We start from the raw sequence: 15,404 nt of genomic DNA, 5'->3' as shown, positions 1-15,404 counted from the left end.
ACGGGAATGGCTAGGGGGTAAATGTTTGATTCAGGGCTCGTCCTTTATCCTCTGCCGTCTGCCCTCCTCTTTCTCTGTATGACTGATGGTTTCATACCAGCGATGTGAATTGGTCTGGTAGATTTCATCTACCATTTCTCCCATCTACTTTTTCAATTTCTGTGATGTATTACCATTTAGATTGAACTGGGCAGTATATGAGTAATTATGGGATGGATTCAGACTAGTCTATATTCAAATGACTGGCAGCCAAGTCCCTCCCTATCACTGCTTTATATATCTGCCAATCTCCTGAGAAGGGCTGTTACACTGTAACTGGTCACACACTAACTAACCTCTCTCTGTCCCCATTTCTCTATCACTATCCCACCCCTCTTCCTCGCTCTCCCATTCCCCCCCCAGGTATTCTTCCTCCAGTTCCCTACTGCCCTGCTATGTGGTGAGATCAGAAAGGCTTACGTGGAGTTCTGTAACATGAGTCGCGTTACCCTGTGTGGCCTGCGGGTGGCGTCCACGCACCCAGACTTTTTTACCTTTGGAAGCTCCTCCTTAGCCACACCTCTCACCCCCCTCAGCCCCACCTCTTTTGAAAACTGCTCCGCCTACAAGACCCTGGCCACACCCCCTGGCGCCACGCCCGGGTCTGTTGCTGCGGTGACACTGGTTTCAGAGGGGGACTTTGGGTCTGGGACAGGGTTGAGGGGAGGAGGAGTGTCCGGTGCGGGTACGGGGGGTAAAGGGATAACGGAGATCCCTCTAGGAGAGGGGACACTAAAGCCTGGAGAATCTACCCAGCTGCCCATGTGGCTGAGAGGACCGGACCAGGAAGGAGTCCACGAGATCCACTTCCTGTTCTACTACGAGAGCGCCGAGAAGGGAGGCAAGATCAGGTAGGATATTCACTACACAAGCCAAGATCAGGTATGGGAGAGTTATTCAAGAACAAAGTATGAGCCTCCCGGGTGGCGCAGTGGTTAAGGGCGCTGCAGCGCCAGCTGTGCCACCAGAGACTCTGGGTTCGCGCCCAGGCTCTGTCGTAACGACTGGGGGGTTCGTGGGGCGACGCACCATTGGCCTAGCGTCGCCCGGGTTAGGGAGGGTTTGGCCGGTAGGGAAATCCTTGTCTCATCGCGCACCAGCGACTCCTGTGGCGGGCCGAGCGCAGTGCACGCTAACCAAGGTTGCCAGGTGCACGGTGTTTCCTCCGACAAATTGGTGCGGCTGGCTTCCGGGTTGGATGCGCGCTGTGTTAAGAAGCAGTGCGGCTTTGTTGGGTTGTGTATCGGAGTACGCATGACTTTCAACCTTCGTCTCTCCCGAGCCCGTACGGGAGTTGTAGCGATGAGACAAGAAGCTACTAAACAATTGGATACCTCGAAAATTGGGGAGAAAAAGGGGTAAAATAAATAAAACATTTAAAAAGATGATACGCACTGCGTACTGAAAGCCACATTAGACCAGCCATTGAAGCAGGGGAGTGAATCCAAGAGCGAAAGAGCAACCTTTCATAATCTGATAGGGCAGAGTGATTGCACATCCAGCCATCCAGAAATGGGAGAATCAGGTAGAAGAGAGAGCAGGTAGGACCTTGGGGAAGCTTCCTGATGCAAGACATGAAACTAGAAACTATCTCATTATAAAAAAAAATGTATAAAAGATTGAATGGAGCTGATAGAATCCTCAAAAAAAAGTTGCCTACATTTGAAGTCTTCACACAAGACTACACAAGTTAAGACCAGGTGGAGGAAGAGAAGACTGGTATTCACTCATTAGTCAATACACATCGCACAAGCCAAATAGTGTAACACGAAAGCCCTAAGGGGAGAAAGTAGCTTTTTATATTCAGGTAGGGGAGAGGCATAGGGAGAGTTGAAGATTGTTCACTAATACACAAACCAAGGAGTGGAACATGAAAGAGATTTCTCTTTCTCGTGTCTCTTCTCCAATTGTATTACATTATAAAATATGATTTAAGTTAAAACATTTTTTTTTTTTTTTGTCTATTTCAGTGGTAATTTTGAGTCTCTTTTATTAAGCATGACTACAGCCTAGTGCTTCAAGTTGAATGAAATGTTTTAATTTCACATTTTAGAGCAAATATTCTGTTAGAGTGGTGGGTGTAATTAAGCAGTAGAGTCCTGGCCAAACTTAAACACTGCCTGAAGCATATTAGGTATCATTTCAATACCGGTGTGTATTTCACTGCTTGTTGTCAGACGTCCTTGTCTTGTTGTGACCCATGTATATATCTTTTTTCTTTGTACATATTTTGTATATTTTAAACCTCAATTACAACATTTCAACAACCCGGTTTTTCTATGCTTTAGAACCGGAACCCCCAACAGAAGCTAGCCAGCTAACTAGCTAGTAGTCAGTTAGCCACTGCTAGCGGTCATCAGCTAACCTTAGCCTGCCAGTCTGCACAGCGAGATTCAACCCAGAGCATACCGGACTGCTTTTTCTACACCAAATCTCCATGTCTCTGGATTCCTACCGCAAGCTCTGAACCTTTTCACCTGGATCATCGTAGCTAGCTATCTGAGTGGCTACTCCTGGCTAACGTCTCTGTCCCGATGCAAGCACCAGTTAGCCTGGAACTAGCCTCGTACTAAAACCATCTCCCGGCTAGCTGAAGAGGTCCATCAGCCACTACTTGGGCTACCATACCTATTTTGCTAATTGGCCTGGACCCCCTTTACTGCCGACACAGAGCCCCGCTGATCCATCACGACTGGTCTACCGACGAAATCCGCCCGAGTGGGTTTCAACAGGTTCCTCTGTTGCAACGTCCCCTGAAGGGCCCATCCGCTAGCCTGCTAGCCGCGTCCCACTAGCTGTCTAGAGCATATAGGACTGTTAGCTGAAGAGATCCATCAGCCGATTTCTTGGGCTACAATACCTATTTTGCCAATTGGGCTACAATACCTATTTTGCCAATTGGCCTGGACCCTTTTACTGCCTATCCATCACGACTGGTCTGCCGACGTAACCATCCGCGGGGGCTACAACTGACTCTTCAGTCGCGACGTCCCCCTAAGGCTCTTCTGCTTGCCCCGGCCCGCTAGCTGTCTGAATCGCCGTGTCTCCAGCTCGCCTAGCTACTCACTGGTCCCTATGATAACTCGGCTACGCATGCCTCGCCCTAATGTCAATATGCCTTGTCCATTGCTGTTTTGTTTAGTGATTGACTTATTTCACTGTAGAGCCTCCAGCCCTGGTCAATATGCCTTAGCTAGCCCTTTTGTTCCACCTCCCACACATTCGGTTACCCCTCCTGGTTTAAATGGTGTCTCTAGAGACAACTTCTCTCATCGTCACTCAATACCTACGTTTACCTCCACTGTATTCACATCCTACCATACCATTGTCTGTACATTATGCCTTGAATCTATTCTTCCGCACCCAGAAACCGGCTCCTTTTACTCTCTGTTCCGAACGCGCTAGACGACCAGTTCTTATAGCCTTTAGTCGTACCCTTATCCTACTCCTCCTCTGTTCTTCTGTTGATGTAGAGATTTATCCAGGCCCTGCAGCGCCTAGCTCCACTCCCATTCCCCAGGCGCTCTCATTTGTTGACTTCAGTAACCGTATAAGCATTGGTTTCATGCATGTTAACATTAGAAGCCTCCTCCCTAAGTTTTTTTTCCCACTGCTTTAGCACACTCTGCCAACCTGGATGCCCTAGCAGTGTCTGAAGCCTGGCTTAGGAAGGCCACCAAAATTCTAGAAATTTCCATCCCTAACTACAACATTTTCCGACAAAATAGAACTGCCAAAGGGGGCGGAGTTGCAATCTACTGCAGAAAGAGCCTGCAGAGTTCTAACTATCCAGGTCTGTGCCCAAACAATTCAAGCTTCTACTTTTAATAATCCACCTTTCCAGAAACAAGTCTCTCACAATTGCCGCTTGTTATAGACCACCTTCAGCCCCCAGCTGTGCCCTGGACACCATATGTGAATTGATTGCCCCCCCATCTATCTTCAGAGCTCGTATTGTTAGGTGACCTAATCTGGGACATGCTTAACACCCTGGCTGTTCTACAATCTAAGCTAGATGCCCTCAATCTCACACAAATGATCAACCCCAAATCCGTAAACACGGGCACCCTCATAGATATCATCCTAAGCAACCTGCCCTCTAAATACACCTCTGTTGTCTTCAACCAGGGTCTCAGCGATCACTGCCTCATTGCCTGCGTCCGTAATGGGTCTGCGGTCAAACGACCACCCCTCATCACTCTCCAACGCTCCCTAAAACACTTCAGCGAGCAGGCCTTTCTCATTGACCTGGCCCGGGTATCCTGGAAGGATATTGTCCTCATTCCGTCAGTAGAGAATGCCTGGTGATTCTTTAAAAGTGCTTTTCTCACCATCTTAAATAAGCATGCCCCTTTCAAAAAATGTAGAACCATGAACAGATATAGCCCTTGGTTCACTCATGACCTGACTGCCCTTGACCAGCACAAAAACATCCTGTGGCGTACCGCATTAGCATCAAATATCCCGCGCGATATGCAACTTTTCAGGGAAGTTAGGAACCAATATACACAGGCAGTTAGGAAAGCTAAGGCTAGCATTTTTAAACAAATTTGCATCCTGTAGCACAAACTCCAAAAAGTTCTGGGACACTAAAGTCCATGGAGAACAAGAGCAGCTCCTCCCAGCTGCCCACTGCACTGATGCTAGGAAACACTGTCACTACCGATAAATACACGATAATTGAGAATTTCAGTAAGCATTTTTCTACAGCTGGCCATGCTTTCCACCTGGCTACCCCTACCCCGGTCAACAGCCCTGCACCCCCTACAGCAACTTGCCCAAGCCTCTCCATTTCTCCTTCCCCCAAATCCAGATAGCTGATGTTCTGAAAGAGTTGCAAAATCTGGACCCCTACAAATCAGCTGGGCTAGACAATATGGACCCTCTCTTTCTAAAATTATCCAACACAATTGTTGCAACCCTTATTACTAGCCTGTTCAACCTCTTTCGTATTGTCTGAGATCCCCAAAGATTGGAAAGCTGCCGTGATCATCCCCCTCTTCAAAGGTGGTGACACTCCAGCCCCAAACTGTTACATAACTATATATATTCTACCCTGCCTTTCTAAGGTCTTTGAAATCCAAGTTAAACAGATCACCGACCATTTCCAATCTCCCACCGTACCTATGCATTCTGGTTTCCGAGCTGGTCATGGGTGCACCTCAGCCACGCTCAGGGTCCTAAACGATATCATAACAGCCGTTTCTATCGACCTGGCCAAGGCTTTCGACTCTGTCAATAACCGCATTCTTATTGGCAGACTCAACAGCCTTGGTTTTTCAAATGACTGCCTCACCTGGTTCATCAACTACTTCTCAGATAGAGTTCCGTGTGTCAAATCGGAGGGCCTATTGTCCGGACCTCTAGCAGTCACTATGGGGGTGCCACAGGTTCTTGAGCCGACTATTTTCTCTGTATACATCAATGATGCCGCTCTTGCTCCTGGTGATTCTCTGATCCACCTCTATGCTGTCGACACCATTCTGTGTACTTCTGGCCCTTCTTGGACATTGTGTTAATTAACCTCCAGACAAGCTACAATGCAATACAACACTCCTTCCGTGGCCTCCAACTGCTCTTAAATGGAGGTAAAACTAAATGCCTGCTCTTCAACTGATCGCTGCCCGCACCTGCCCGCCAGTCCAGCTTCACCTACTCTGGACGGCTCAGACTTAGAATATGTGGACAACTACAAATACCTGGGTGTCTGGTTAGACTGTAAACTCTCCTTCCAGACTCGCATTAAGCATCTCCAATCCAAAATTAAATCTAGAATCAGCTTCCTATTTCGCACCACAGCATCCTTCACTCATGCTGCCAAACATACCCTCGTACAACTGACTATCCTACCGATCCTTGACTTCGTCGACGTAATTGACAAAATAGCCTCCAACACTCTACTCAGCAAATTGGATGCAGTCTATCACAGTGCCATCGGTTTGGTCTCCAAATCCCCATATACAACCCACCACTGCGACCTGTATGCTCGTTGGTTGGCCCTCGCTTCATATTCATCGCCGAACCCACTGGTTCCAAGTCATCGATTAAGTGCGGCCTTATCTCAGCTCACTGGTCAGCATAGCAGCACCCACCCTTAGCACGCGTTCCAGCAGGTTTATTTCACTGGTTACCCTCAAAGCCAATTCCTCCTTTGTCCGTCTTTCCTTCCAGTTCTCTGCTGCCAATGACGCACAAATTGCAAAAATCACTGAATCTGGGGACCCTTATCTCCCTCACTAGCTTTAAGCATCAGCTGTCAGAGCAGCTCACAGATCACTGCACCTGTACACCTGTACAGCCCACCTGTACTGTACATAGCGCATCTGTAATTAGTCCATCCAACTCACACATCCCCATAATGTTTTTTTTTGTTGCTCCTTTGCATCCCAGTATCTCTACTTGCACATTCATCTTCTGCACATCTATCACTCCAGTGTTTAATTGCTAAATTGTAATTACTTCACCACTACAGCCTGTTCATTGCCTTACCTCCCTAATCTTACCTAATTTTCACACACTGTACAGTGGGGAGAACAAGTATTTGATACACTGCCAATTTTGCAGGTTTTCCTACTTACAAAGCATGTAGAGGTCAGTAATCTTTATCCTAGGTACACTTCAACTGTGAGAGACGGAATCTAAAACAAAAATCCAGAAAATCACATTGTATGATTTTGAAGTAATTAATTTGCATTTTATTGCATGACAAGTATTTGATCACCTACCAACTAGTAAGAATTCCGGCTCTCACAGACCTGTTAGTTTTTCTTTAAGAAGCCCTCCTGTTCTCCACTCATTACCTGTGTTAACTGCACCTGTTTGAACTTGTGACCTGTCTAAAAGACACCTGTCCACACACCAACCTATCCACATGCAAGATTTCACCTCGTGAGGCATCAATGATTATGAGGAAGGTGAGGGATCAGCCCAGAACTACAAGGCAGGACCTGGTCAATGGCCTGAAGAGAGCTGGGACCACAGTCTCAAAGAAAACCATTAGTAACACACTACGCCGTCATGGATTAAAATCCTGCAGCGCACGCAAGGTCCCCCTGCTCAAGCCAGCTCATGTCCAGGGCCGTCTGAAGTTTGCCAATGACCAGCTGGATGATCCAGAGGAGGAATGGGAGAAGATCATGTGGTCTGATGAGACAAAAATAGAGCTTTTTGGTCTAAACTCCACTCGCCGTGTTTGGAGGAAGAAGAAGGATGAGTACAACCCCAAGAACACCATCCCAACCGTGAAGCATGGAGGTGGAAACATCATTATTTGGGGATGCTTTTCTGCAAAGGGGACAGGATGGATGGGGCCATGTATCGCGAGATCTTGGCCAACAACCTCCTTCCCTCAGTAAGAGCATTGAAGATGGGTCGTGGCTGGGTCTACCAGCATGACGACCCGAAACACACAGCCAGGGCAACTAAGGAGTGGCTCCGTAAGAAGCATCTCAAGGTCCTGGAGTGGCATAGCCAGTCTCCAGACCTGAACCCAATAGAGGGATCTTTGGAGGGAGCTGAAAGTCCGTATTGCCCAGCGACAGTACCGAAACCTGAAGGATCTGGAGAAGGTCTGTATGGAGGAGTGGGCCAAAATCCCTACTGCAGTGTGTGCAAACCTGGTCAAGAACTACAGGAAACATATGATCTCTGTAATTGCAAACAAATATTTCTGTACCAAATATTAAGGTCTGCTTTTCTGATGTATACTTATGTCATGCAATAAAATGCTAATTACTTAAAAATCATACAACGTGATTTTCTGGATTTTTGTTTTAGATTCCGTCTCACAGTTGAAGTGTACCTATGATAAAAAAATTACAGACCTCTACATGCTTTGTAAGTAGGAAACACTGCCGATTTTGCAGGTTATCAAATACTTGTTCTCCCCACTGTATATAATGTTTTCTATTGTGTTATTGACTGTACGTTTGTTTATTCCACGTGTATATCTGTGTCGCACGGCTTTGCTTTATCTTGGCCATGTTTCAGTTGTAAACTTGTTCTCAACTGGTTCAATAAAGGTGAAATAAAATAAAACATTTGCTCATTGGAGATCGAATGAGATCAAATTGGGGCACTTTTGAAAAGCCATATCATTCTACTTTAGAAAGTAATATATTTTTCTCTTAAAGGACCTTTCAGATCTTACAGAATGTGCCTGATCATCTGTTTAAATTAAATGGTTTACTTTTAACGTGGTTTCTGTAGTTTCAATTATGACGATTATGAGTTGGAAATGCATTACATGAACTCAATCTCTTTCCTCGTCTCTCGTTCCCTCCATCTAATTTCTGCTCTCCTTCTGTCACTCTACTCACGTTCTCTGCTTTCATCTCAAACCCCTTCCCCCCTCTCTCCCCCTCCTTACCTCCCTCCCCCTCTCTCTCCTCCCCCCAGTCACAGGGTGTTGCGTCACACTGTATTTATTTGTGCGAGTCGTTCGCTGTCTGTTCGGGCCACAGCTTGTCGTAGTAACACACTACCTGAGGAGGAGGAGGAGAGGAACGGCAGCATGCTGGTCTTTGTTGACGTGGAGAACATCAATTCGGTGAGCTCCACAAGCGTGTGCACACAAGCATGCTATATATATATATATATATATATATATATATATATATATATATATATATATATATATATATACACACACACACACATACTATTTCAGTCACACAATCGCAGTTAAGCTGATGTTTGATGGAACATTGTTATTCAAAGTTCTGTACAAGTATGCTGATGTGAAGATTTGAATGTTATGACAGACATTGCTGTTCATTGTGTTGACTTTAAATGCTGGTCGTTATGATACTTATTTGTACTCTCTCTCTCTACAGAGCGAGGCTGGGGTGCGTGAGTTTCACATTGCACAGGTCTCTAGCAGCAGTAAACAGTGGAGACTACACAAGTGTATAAACCCAGCAGAAGACAAAGGTTTGTCCCTCTGCAGCCTCTCAGAAGGGACTACAAATAGTCTAACTAATTTACTGGATGACTAACATTTCGGTCTCAGATTTTGTTTTGTGCATTTCCATTCAAAGATGGTTGACTTAAGAAGTTTCAGTTTGTGGCGTTTCACTCTTTTCTCTCAATTCTTTCTGTGTCTTTCCGTCATTTCATTTGGAAGGATTTGATTTAGGTTTTTGTGTTGCTGAGGAATCTATCACTAGTTAGCCATGTGGCAGCAGCCAGACTGGCTTAGGAACGTTTCACTTCATCCACTGGATTGGTTTGATGTGTTGTGTTGTCTTGCATAGCTGTTAAGTTCATTAGATGCCTTTTGGTGGTTTGATCAGTGAGGTTTACTTGTTTGGAGGGGCTACCTTGATTTGGCTATCTAGTTTTACGGATTGACTGACCTTCATAATATGGTCTTTCACCAAATAGGGCTATCTTCTGTATACCACTCCTACCTTGTCACAACTGATTGGCTCAAACGCATTAAGGGGGAAGGAAATTCCACAAAATAGAGGGGCATTCTTCTTACCAAACCACATTAACCTTGTTCTGAATACCTCCAAAACAAAGGTAAGGGCAGAGAAAGCTTGTTGGACACTAAGAAAGCTTTGTTGTAGAGCATTTAACAAAACATCCGGGGAGGGGCCAGCTGAGTATAAGACTGTATCATCTGCATATAAATGGATGAGAGAGCTTCCTACTGCCTGAGCTATGTTGTTGATGTAAATTGAGAAGAGCGTGGGGCCTAGGATTGAGCCTTGGGGTACACCCTTGGTGACAGGCAGTGGCTGAGACAGCAGCTATTCTGACTTCATACACTGCACTCTTTGAGAGCGGTAGTTAGCAAACCAGGCCAAAGATCCCTCGGAGACACCAATACTCCTTAACCGGCCCACAAGAATGGAATGGTCTACCGTATCAAAAGCTTTGGTCAAGTCAATAAAAATAGCAGCACAACATTGCTTAGAATCAAGGGCAATGGTGACATTGAGGACTTTTGAGGTTGCAGTGACACATGCATAACCTGAGTGGAAACCCGATTGCATACCAGAGAGAATAGTATAGACATCAAGAAAGCAAGTCAATTGATTATTGACAAGTTTTTCCAACACCTTTGGTAAACAGGGCAAAATAAAAATAGGCCTGTAACAGTTAGGATCAGCTTGATCTCCCCCTTTAAATAAAGGATGAACTGTGGCTGCCTTCCAAGAGATGAGGAAATGTTGGACAGGCAAGAAGGCATGGCTGAGTCAAATAGGAATCCTTACTTAATGAAGTGATTTAAATAGCTCAGCCATGTGCTTCTTGTCAGTAACAACCACATCATCAACATTAAGGGACATGGGCAGCTGTGAGGACGAGGGTTTATTCTCCAGGTCTTTAATCGTTTTCCAGAACTTCTTGGGGTTAGACCCACAGAGAGAGAGCTGCTCCTTAAAGTAACTAACTTTGGCCTTCCTGATAGTCTAAGTGCACTTATTTATCTTTTGCCTGAACGAGAGCCAGTCAGCCTGAGTGTATGCGTGTGCCGAGGCTTTCGCCAAATGCAATTCTTGAAGTGGAGTAACTGCCAGATCATTGTCGAGCCAGGGACTGAACCAGTTTTTAATTCTCATTTTCTTATTGGAGACGTGTTTGTAAACAATATCACTGAATATATCAAAAAGAAGGTTCTTCAACAGAAGGGATCAAGCTGATTGATTCCATACATGTTTACAGAGGCCAGGTCATAAAGGAAGGCTTACTCATTAAAGTTTTTAGCAAGCGTCTATGACAAACAAGACAGGTAGTTTCACTGAGCAGCCATTACGAACACAGGCTGTAAATCAGTGATCACTAAGGTCATTACAGAAAACACCAGACTGATACCTCTCAGGATTATTTGTGAGGATAACATCGAGGAGAGTAGCCTTTTCGAGGAGAGTGTTTTGAGTCATACCTTGTGGGATTGGTAATCTGAGGAAGATTTACGGAGTCCCATTGCTTTAGCACTTGGTCAAGTGGTTTAGGCATGTCCCGGGTTAGATCACCTAGCAGGAAAAATTCAGACTTAGTGTAAGGGGCCAAGAGAGGGCTTAGGGCATTTAGGGTACAGGCCGGTGCTGATAGAGGACAATAACACCCAGCAACAGTCAACAAAGAGCTATTTGAAATTTTAATGCTTAAAACCAGCAAATCAAATTGTTTGGGGACAGACTTGGTGGAGACAACCGAGCACTGAAGGTGATCCTTGGTAAAGATTGCCACACCTTTGGAAGATGTGTCTTGCCAAAAAAGTTTATAACCAGAAAGGTTAACATCAGTATTCAAAACTCTTTTTTTAACCACGTCTCAGTATATCCAAAAAACTGTTTTGTTCGCGTTTTCTTCAGTAATCCACAGGCTCAAACGCAGTCAAAACAGGCATACAAAAAATCCAAATTGCATCCGTAAAGTTCATAGAAACATGTCAAACAATGTTTATATTCAATCCTCAGGTTGTTTTTAGCCTAAATGATCTATAATATTTCAACCGGACAATAACGTTGTCAATATAAAAGGTAAACAAGAAATGCACTCTCTCGGGATTGCGCATGAAAAAGCTCTGTGACACTCATTCAGACTGGTCTTACTCCCTCATTTATCAGAATACAAGCCTGAAACAATTTCTAGACTGACATCTAGTGGAAGGTATAGGAACTGCAATGTGAGTCATAAGTCAATGGATACTGTAATGGCATTGAATAGAACTACAAAACCAACAAAACAAACTACTTCTTGAATGGATTTTTCTCAGGTTTTCGCCTGCCAAATCAGTTCTGTTATACTCACAGACACTATTTTAACAGTTTTGGAAACTTTAGTGTTTTCTATCCAAATCTACCAGTTATATGCATATCATATCTTCTGGGCCCGAGTAGCAGGCCGTTTAATTTGGGCATGCTTTTCATCCAAAATTCCGAATGCTGACCCCTACCCGAGAGAATGCCGCAACTGGATTTGACTTTTTTGAAGAAAAAAAAACGTTGGTGTAACGATCATCAAACAGACGCTGTATGATTTATCGTTAATTATGATAGATAAATGGCTGGTTCTATTTTTCCTTACACTGTAGGTTTATGTACTATGATGTGAAGCAGTCAAATTAGCGTGGTATAACCGTTTTCAATCTTTAATCCCAGAATTTTATTTTTATTTTATTTTACCTTTATTTAACTAGGCAAGTCAGTTAAGAACAAATTCTTATTTTCAATGACGGCCTAGGAACAGTGGGTTAACTGCCTGTTCAGGGGCAGAACGACAGATTTGTACCTTGTCAGCTCGGGGGTTTGAACTTGCAACCTTCCAGTTACTAGTCCAACGCTCTAACCACTAGGCTACCCTGCCGCCCCTTTAATCCCAGAAAATGGGCATTAACTCAAAAAGCGTTGAGGCCTCGACGCCATCTTGTTTCTGGGGTAAAAGTACATTTGGCCAAACGTCCTCACCGGGTTTTGTCTTAGTCTTTTCCGTTTACGAGAAATGTCCATTTGGGGACGTTTTGTCCATTTGCCATAAGTTAGCCAGATTTCCAGTACAGCAGAACATTTTTCAAAAATGTCATCTTTTATAACATGGAAACCAAATGTCCGAGACTTCCCGGAAGACTGGTCCCTGGGGGATGACCTGGGTCCGTCGGCCTATTTTAATAACACCTGCGGATGTTTAAGGGACCGTACATTTGCAATATGGAGATCCTCATCTATCATATGGGAAATGCCACTCGCGTCCCTTATGTTGGTAATAAGCTTCTAGTGTTAACGTGCAGAAAACCCAGGCTTTTACGAGAGCAGAAATCAGTGAAGCAGACGTGCACATTTCTAGATATCATCAATAGTAATACAATCAAGGCATGGCAGAGGACAGGGAGAGCTCTACGGTGTTGATTTATGACATTTGAATGTGCATTAGATGGCAACAAGATCATATTATACAGCAATTTCATCAGTTAACATGAATACAATGCCGGCGAGAGGTGGTTAGAATAGGATGGGAGGCCAAAAGTCTGTATAACCAATAGAGAGTCAGAGTCCCGAGTGTGGGAACAAACATGGTTGGGTAAAGAAAGTTCGTAGTCAACAAAGCATGCAGGAGGCAAAATGCACAAGAAAACAAATATAACGATTCGGGGCTAGCCATTGTAAGTTCAGAGTTACTCGCCCTGACAGTGCCTGTGTGCTGGAGGTGAGCAAAAGCTCGGGAGAGAGGGGGGAGTGTGGTGGGGGTACCTGTAACAGACGGGGCAACAACCAGGGCAGACTTTGAAAAGATCACCAGGTGGAATCCAAGCAGCAGTGCAGCAGGCAACTGGAGTAGGTGCCACACCCACTTAGGAAAAGCTTTAATTTCTGGAGGTAGATTTCTTGTATTAAAAAAAATGCCAGCAGATGGTCTCTGAACAGCAGGAGGGGGCTTCCATGCCCCTGGATTTGGATGGGGTAGCCTGCCATTTGTTGGGCTCATGCTTCGACACCTCTCACTTCACACCTCAGTGCTAATTGAAGTTGTATCTGGTCTGTCTCAGTTCCAGGTTGGATGGTGTCCTTGGTAGTATTAATCCTTCCAGGTACTTTTGTCCAAAATTAGGTTGTAGGTTTGGAGTTTTGATCTGGAGGGAAGGTTTTGCTGTGGGGGAGGTGCTTTGATAGTTGTTCTTAGAGGCTTTCTGAGCTACTGTAAGAATGCTGTTCAAGAGTGTTTGTTATAGTTCAGAGGGAGAAGAGACACCCTCTTGTTGTCATTCCAGACTGCAAACTCACCAGCAGAGAGAGAGGAAAGCTGTGCTTCAGAGCAACACGATGCAAACCCCTGCAAGGTAACATGATACGCATGCATGCACGCATCACACACACACATTACCAGCAATATCAGTCAATATGGAGAATCTCTTTTCTCTCTCATTCCTGTTTTTAACGTATGTTTTTCAGTTACCTTGAAGGCAGCAGAGAAATACACATTTGCAGACCTGAGCCTTGGGAATGAACTGGTATGTAGAGGAAACACATTGTTATCTGTGACTGTCAAGGCTGTCGTGTTAATGCTGTGAATGCATTATAAAAGAGGGAAAAAAACGATCAGCCTTTCCCTTCTCTAAGTCTGGTGTCTCCTCTCTTCAGATCATCACCTCCACCACTCCATGTGCAGATTTCTTCTTCCGGAGGTGTCAGCCCTTGGAGTCTCTGAGACCTCCCGTTGCCATGGAGACACAGGGGAGACATTCCAGGAGTCAGGGGGTGGGGCATGGGGGCGGGGACAAGGATATAGCGGGCGTGGTCAGGAAGTGTAATGAGGTGGACCTCGACATCATCATCCTCTGGAAGGTAAAACCACAGAATTAAAGGGACTCTTACCATTAATAAACTCAGCAAAAAAATACATGTCCCTTTTTCAGGACCCTGTCTTTCAAAGATAATTTGTAAAAATCCAAATAACTTCACAGATCTTCATTGTAAAGGGTTTAAACACTGTTTCCCATGCTTGTTCAATGAACCATAAACAATTAATGAACATGCACCTGTGGAACATTGTTAAGACACTAACAGCTTACAGACTGCAGGCAATTAAGGTCACAGTTATGAGAACGTAGGACACAAAAGAGGCCTTTGTACTGACTCTGAAAAACACCAAAAGAAAGATGCCCAGGGTCCCTGCTCGTCTGCGTGATCGCGCCTTAGGCATGCTGCAATCCCTCCGTCAGTGCTCAGACTGTCCACAATAGGCTGAGAGAGGCTGGACTGAGTGCTTGTAGGCCTGTTGTAAGGCAGGTCCTCACCAGACATCACCGGCAACAGTGTCGCCTATGGGCACAAACTGCAGTGTCCAATGGAGGCGAGTTTTAGACCACTCCAGCCGACTCTTGGCATTGCGCATGGCGATCTTAGTCTTGTGTGCGGCTGCTCAGACATGAAAACCCATTTCATGAAGCTCCCGACGAACAGTTATTGTGCTGATGTTGCTTCCAGAGGAAGTTTGGAACTCTGTAGTGAGTGTTGCAACCGCGCTTCATCACTCGCCGCTCCTGTTCTGTGAGCTTGTTTGGCCTTCGACTTTGTGGCTGAGCCGTTGTTTCTCCTAGACATTTCAACTTCACAATAACAGCACTTACAGTTGACCAGGGAAGCTCTAGCAGGGCAGAAATTTGACGAACTGACTTGTTGGAAAGGTGGCGTCTTATGATTGTGCCACTTTGAAAGTCACTGAGTTCTTAAGTAAGGCCATTCTACTGCCAATGTTTGTCTATGGAGATTGCTGAAATATGGAGAGGCTGAAATAGCTGAATCCACTCATTTGAAGGGGTGTACATATGTTTTTGTATTTAGACTCTGCCCGGCAAGAATAAGGCAGACGTGTCCATATAGAGTTTAATTGGCTCATGGTCAGCACCACACATT

At 45.0% G+C, this 15,404-nt stretch overlaps 1 protein-coding gene across 2 annotated transcripts in view; it reads left to right on the top strand.

Annotated features, from left to right (window-relative positions):
- LOC110521746 (trafficking protein particle complex subunit 8) overlaps nucleotides 1-15,404 on the top strand; it is an 85,717-nt gene that overhangs the window by 56,002 nt on the left and 14,311 nt on the right. For both annotated transcript variants that reach the window (XM_036969360.2, XM_036969359.2), the window contains 6 exons: nucleotides 403-890; nucleotides 8,437-8,587; nucleotides 8,874-8,970; nucleotides 13,760-13,828; nucleotides 13,941-13,999; nucleotides 14,130-14,333. In XM_036969360.2, coding sequence (XP_036825255.2) covers nucleotides 403-890; nucleotides 8,437-8,587; nucleotides 8,874-8,970; nucleotides 13,760-13,828; nucleotides 13,941-13,999; nucleotides 14,130-14,333 — 1,068 coding nt within the window. The remainder of the gene's footprint in view (nucleotides 1-402; nucleotides 891-8,436; nucleotides 8,588-8,873; nucleotides 8,971-13,759; nucleotides 13,829-13,940; nucleotides 14,000-14,129; nucleotides 14,334-15,404) is intronic.

The sequence above is a fragment of the Oncorhynchus mykiss genome, chromosome 4, assembly GCF_057628025.1.
Source record: "Oncorhynchus mykiss isolate SJ-2025 chromosome 4, ASM5762802v1, whole genome shotgun sequence".
Classification (NCBI taxonomy): Eukaryota; Metazoa; Chordata; class Actinopteri; order Salmoniformes; family Salmonidae; genus Oncorhynchus; species Oncorhynchus mykiss.
This window is presented reverse-complemented; position numbering and strand designations above follow the sequence as displayed.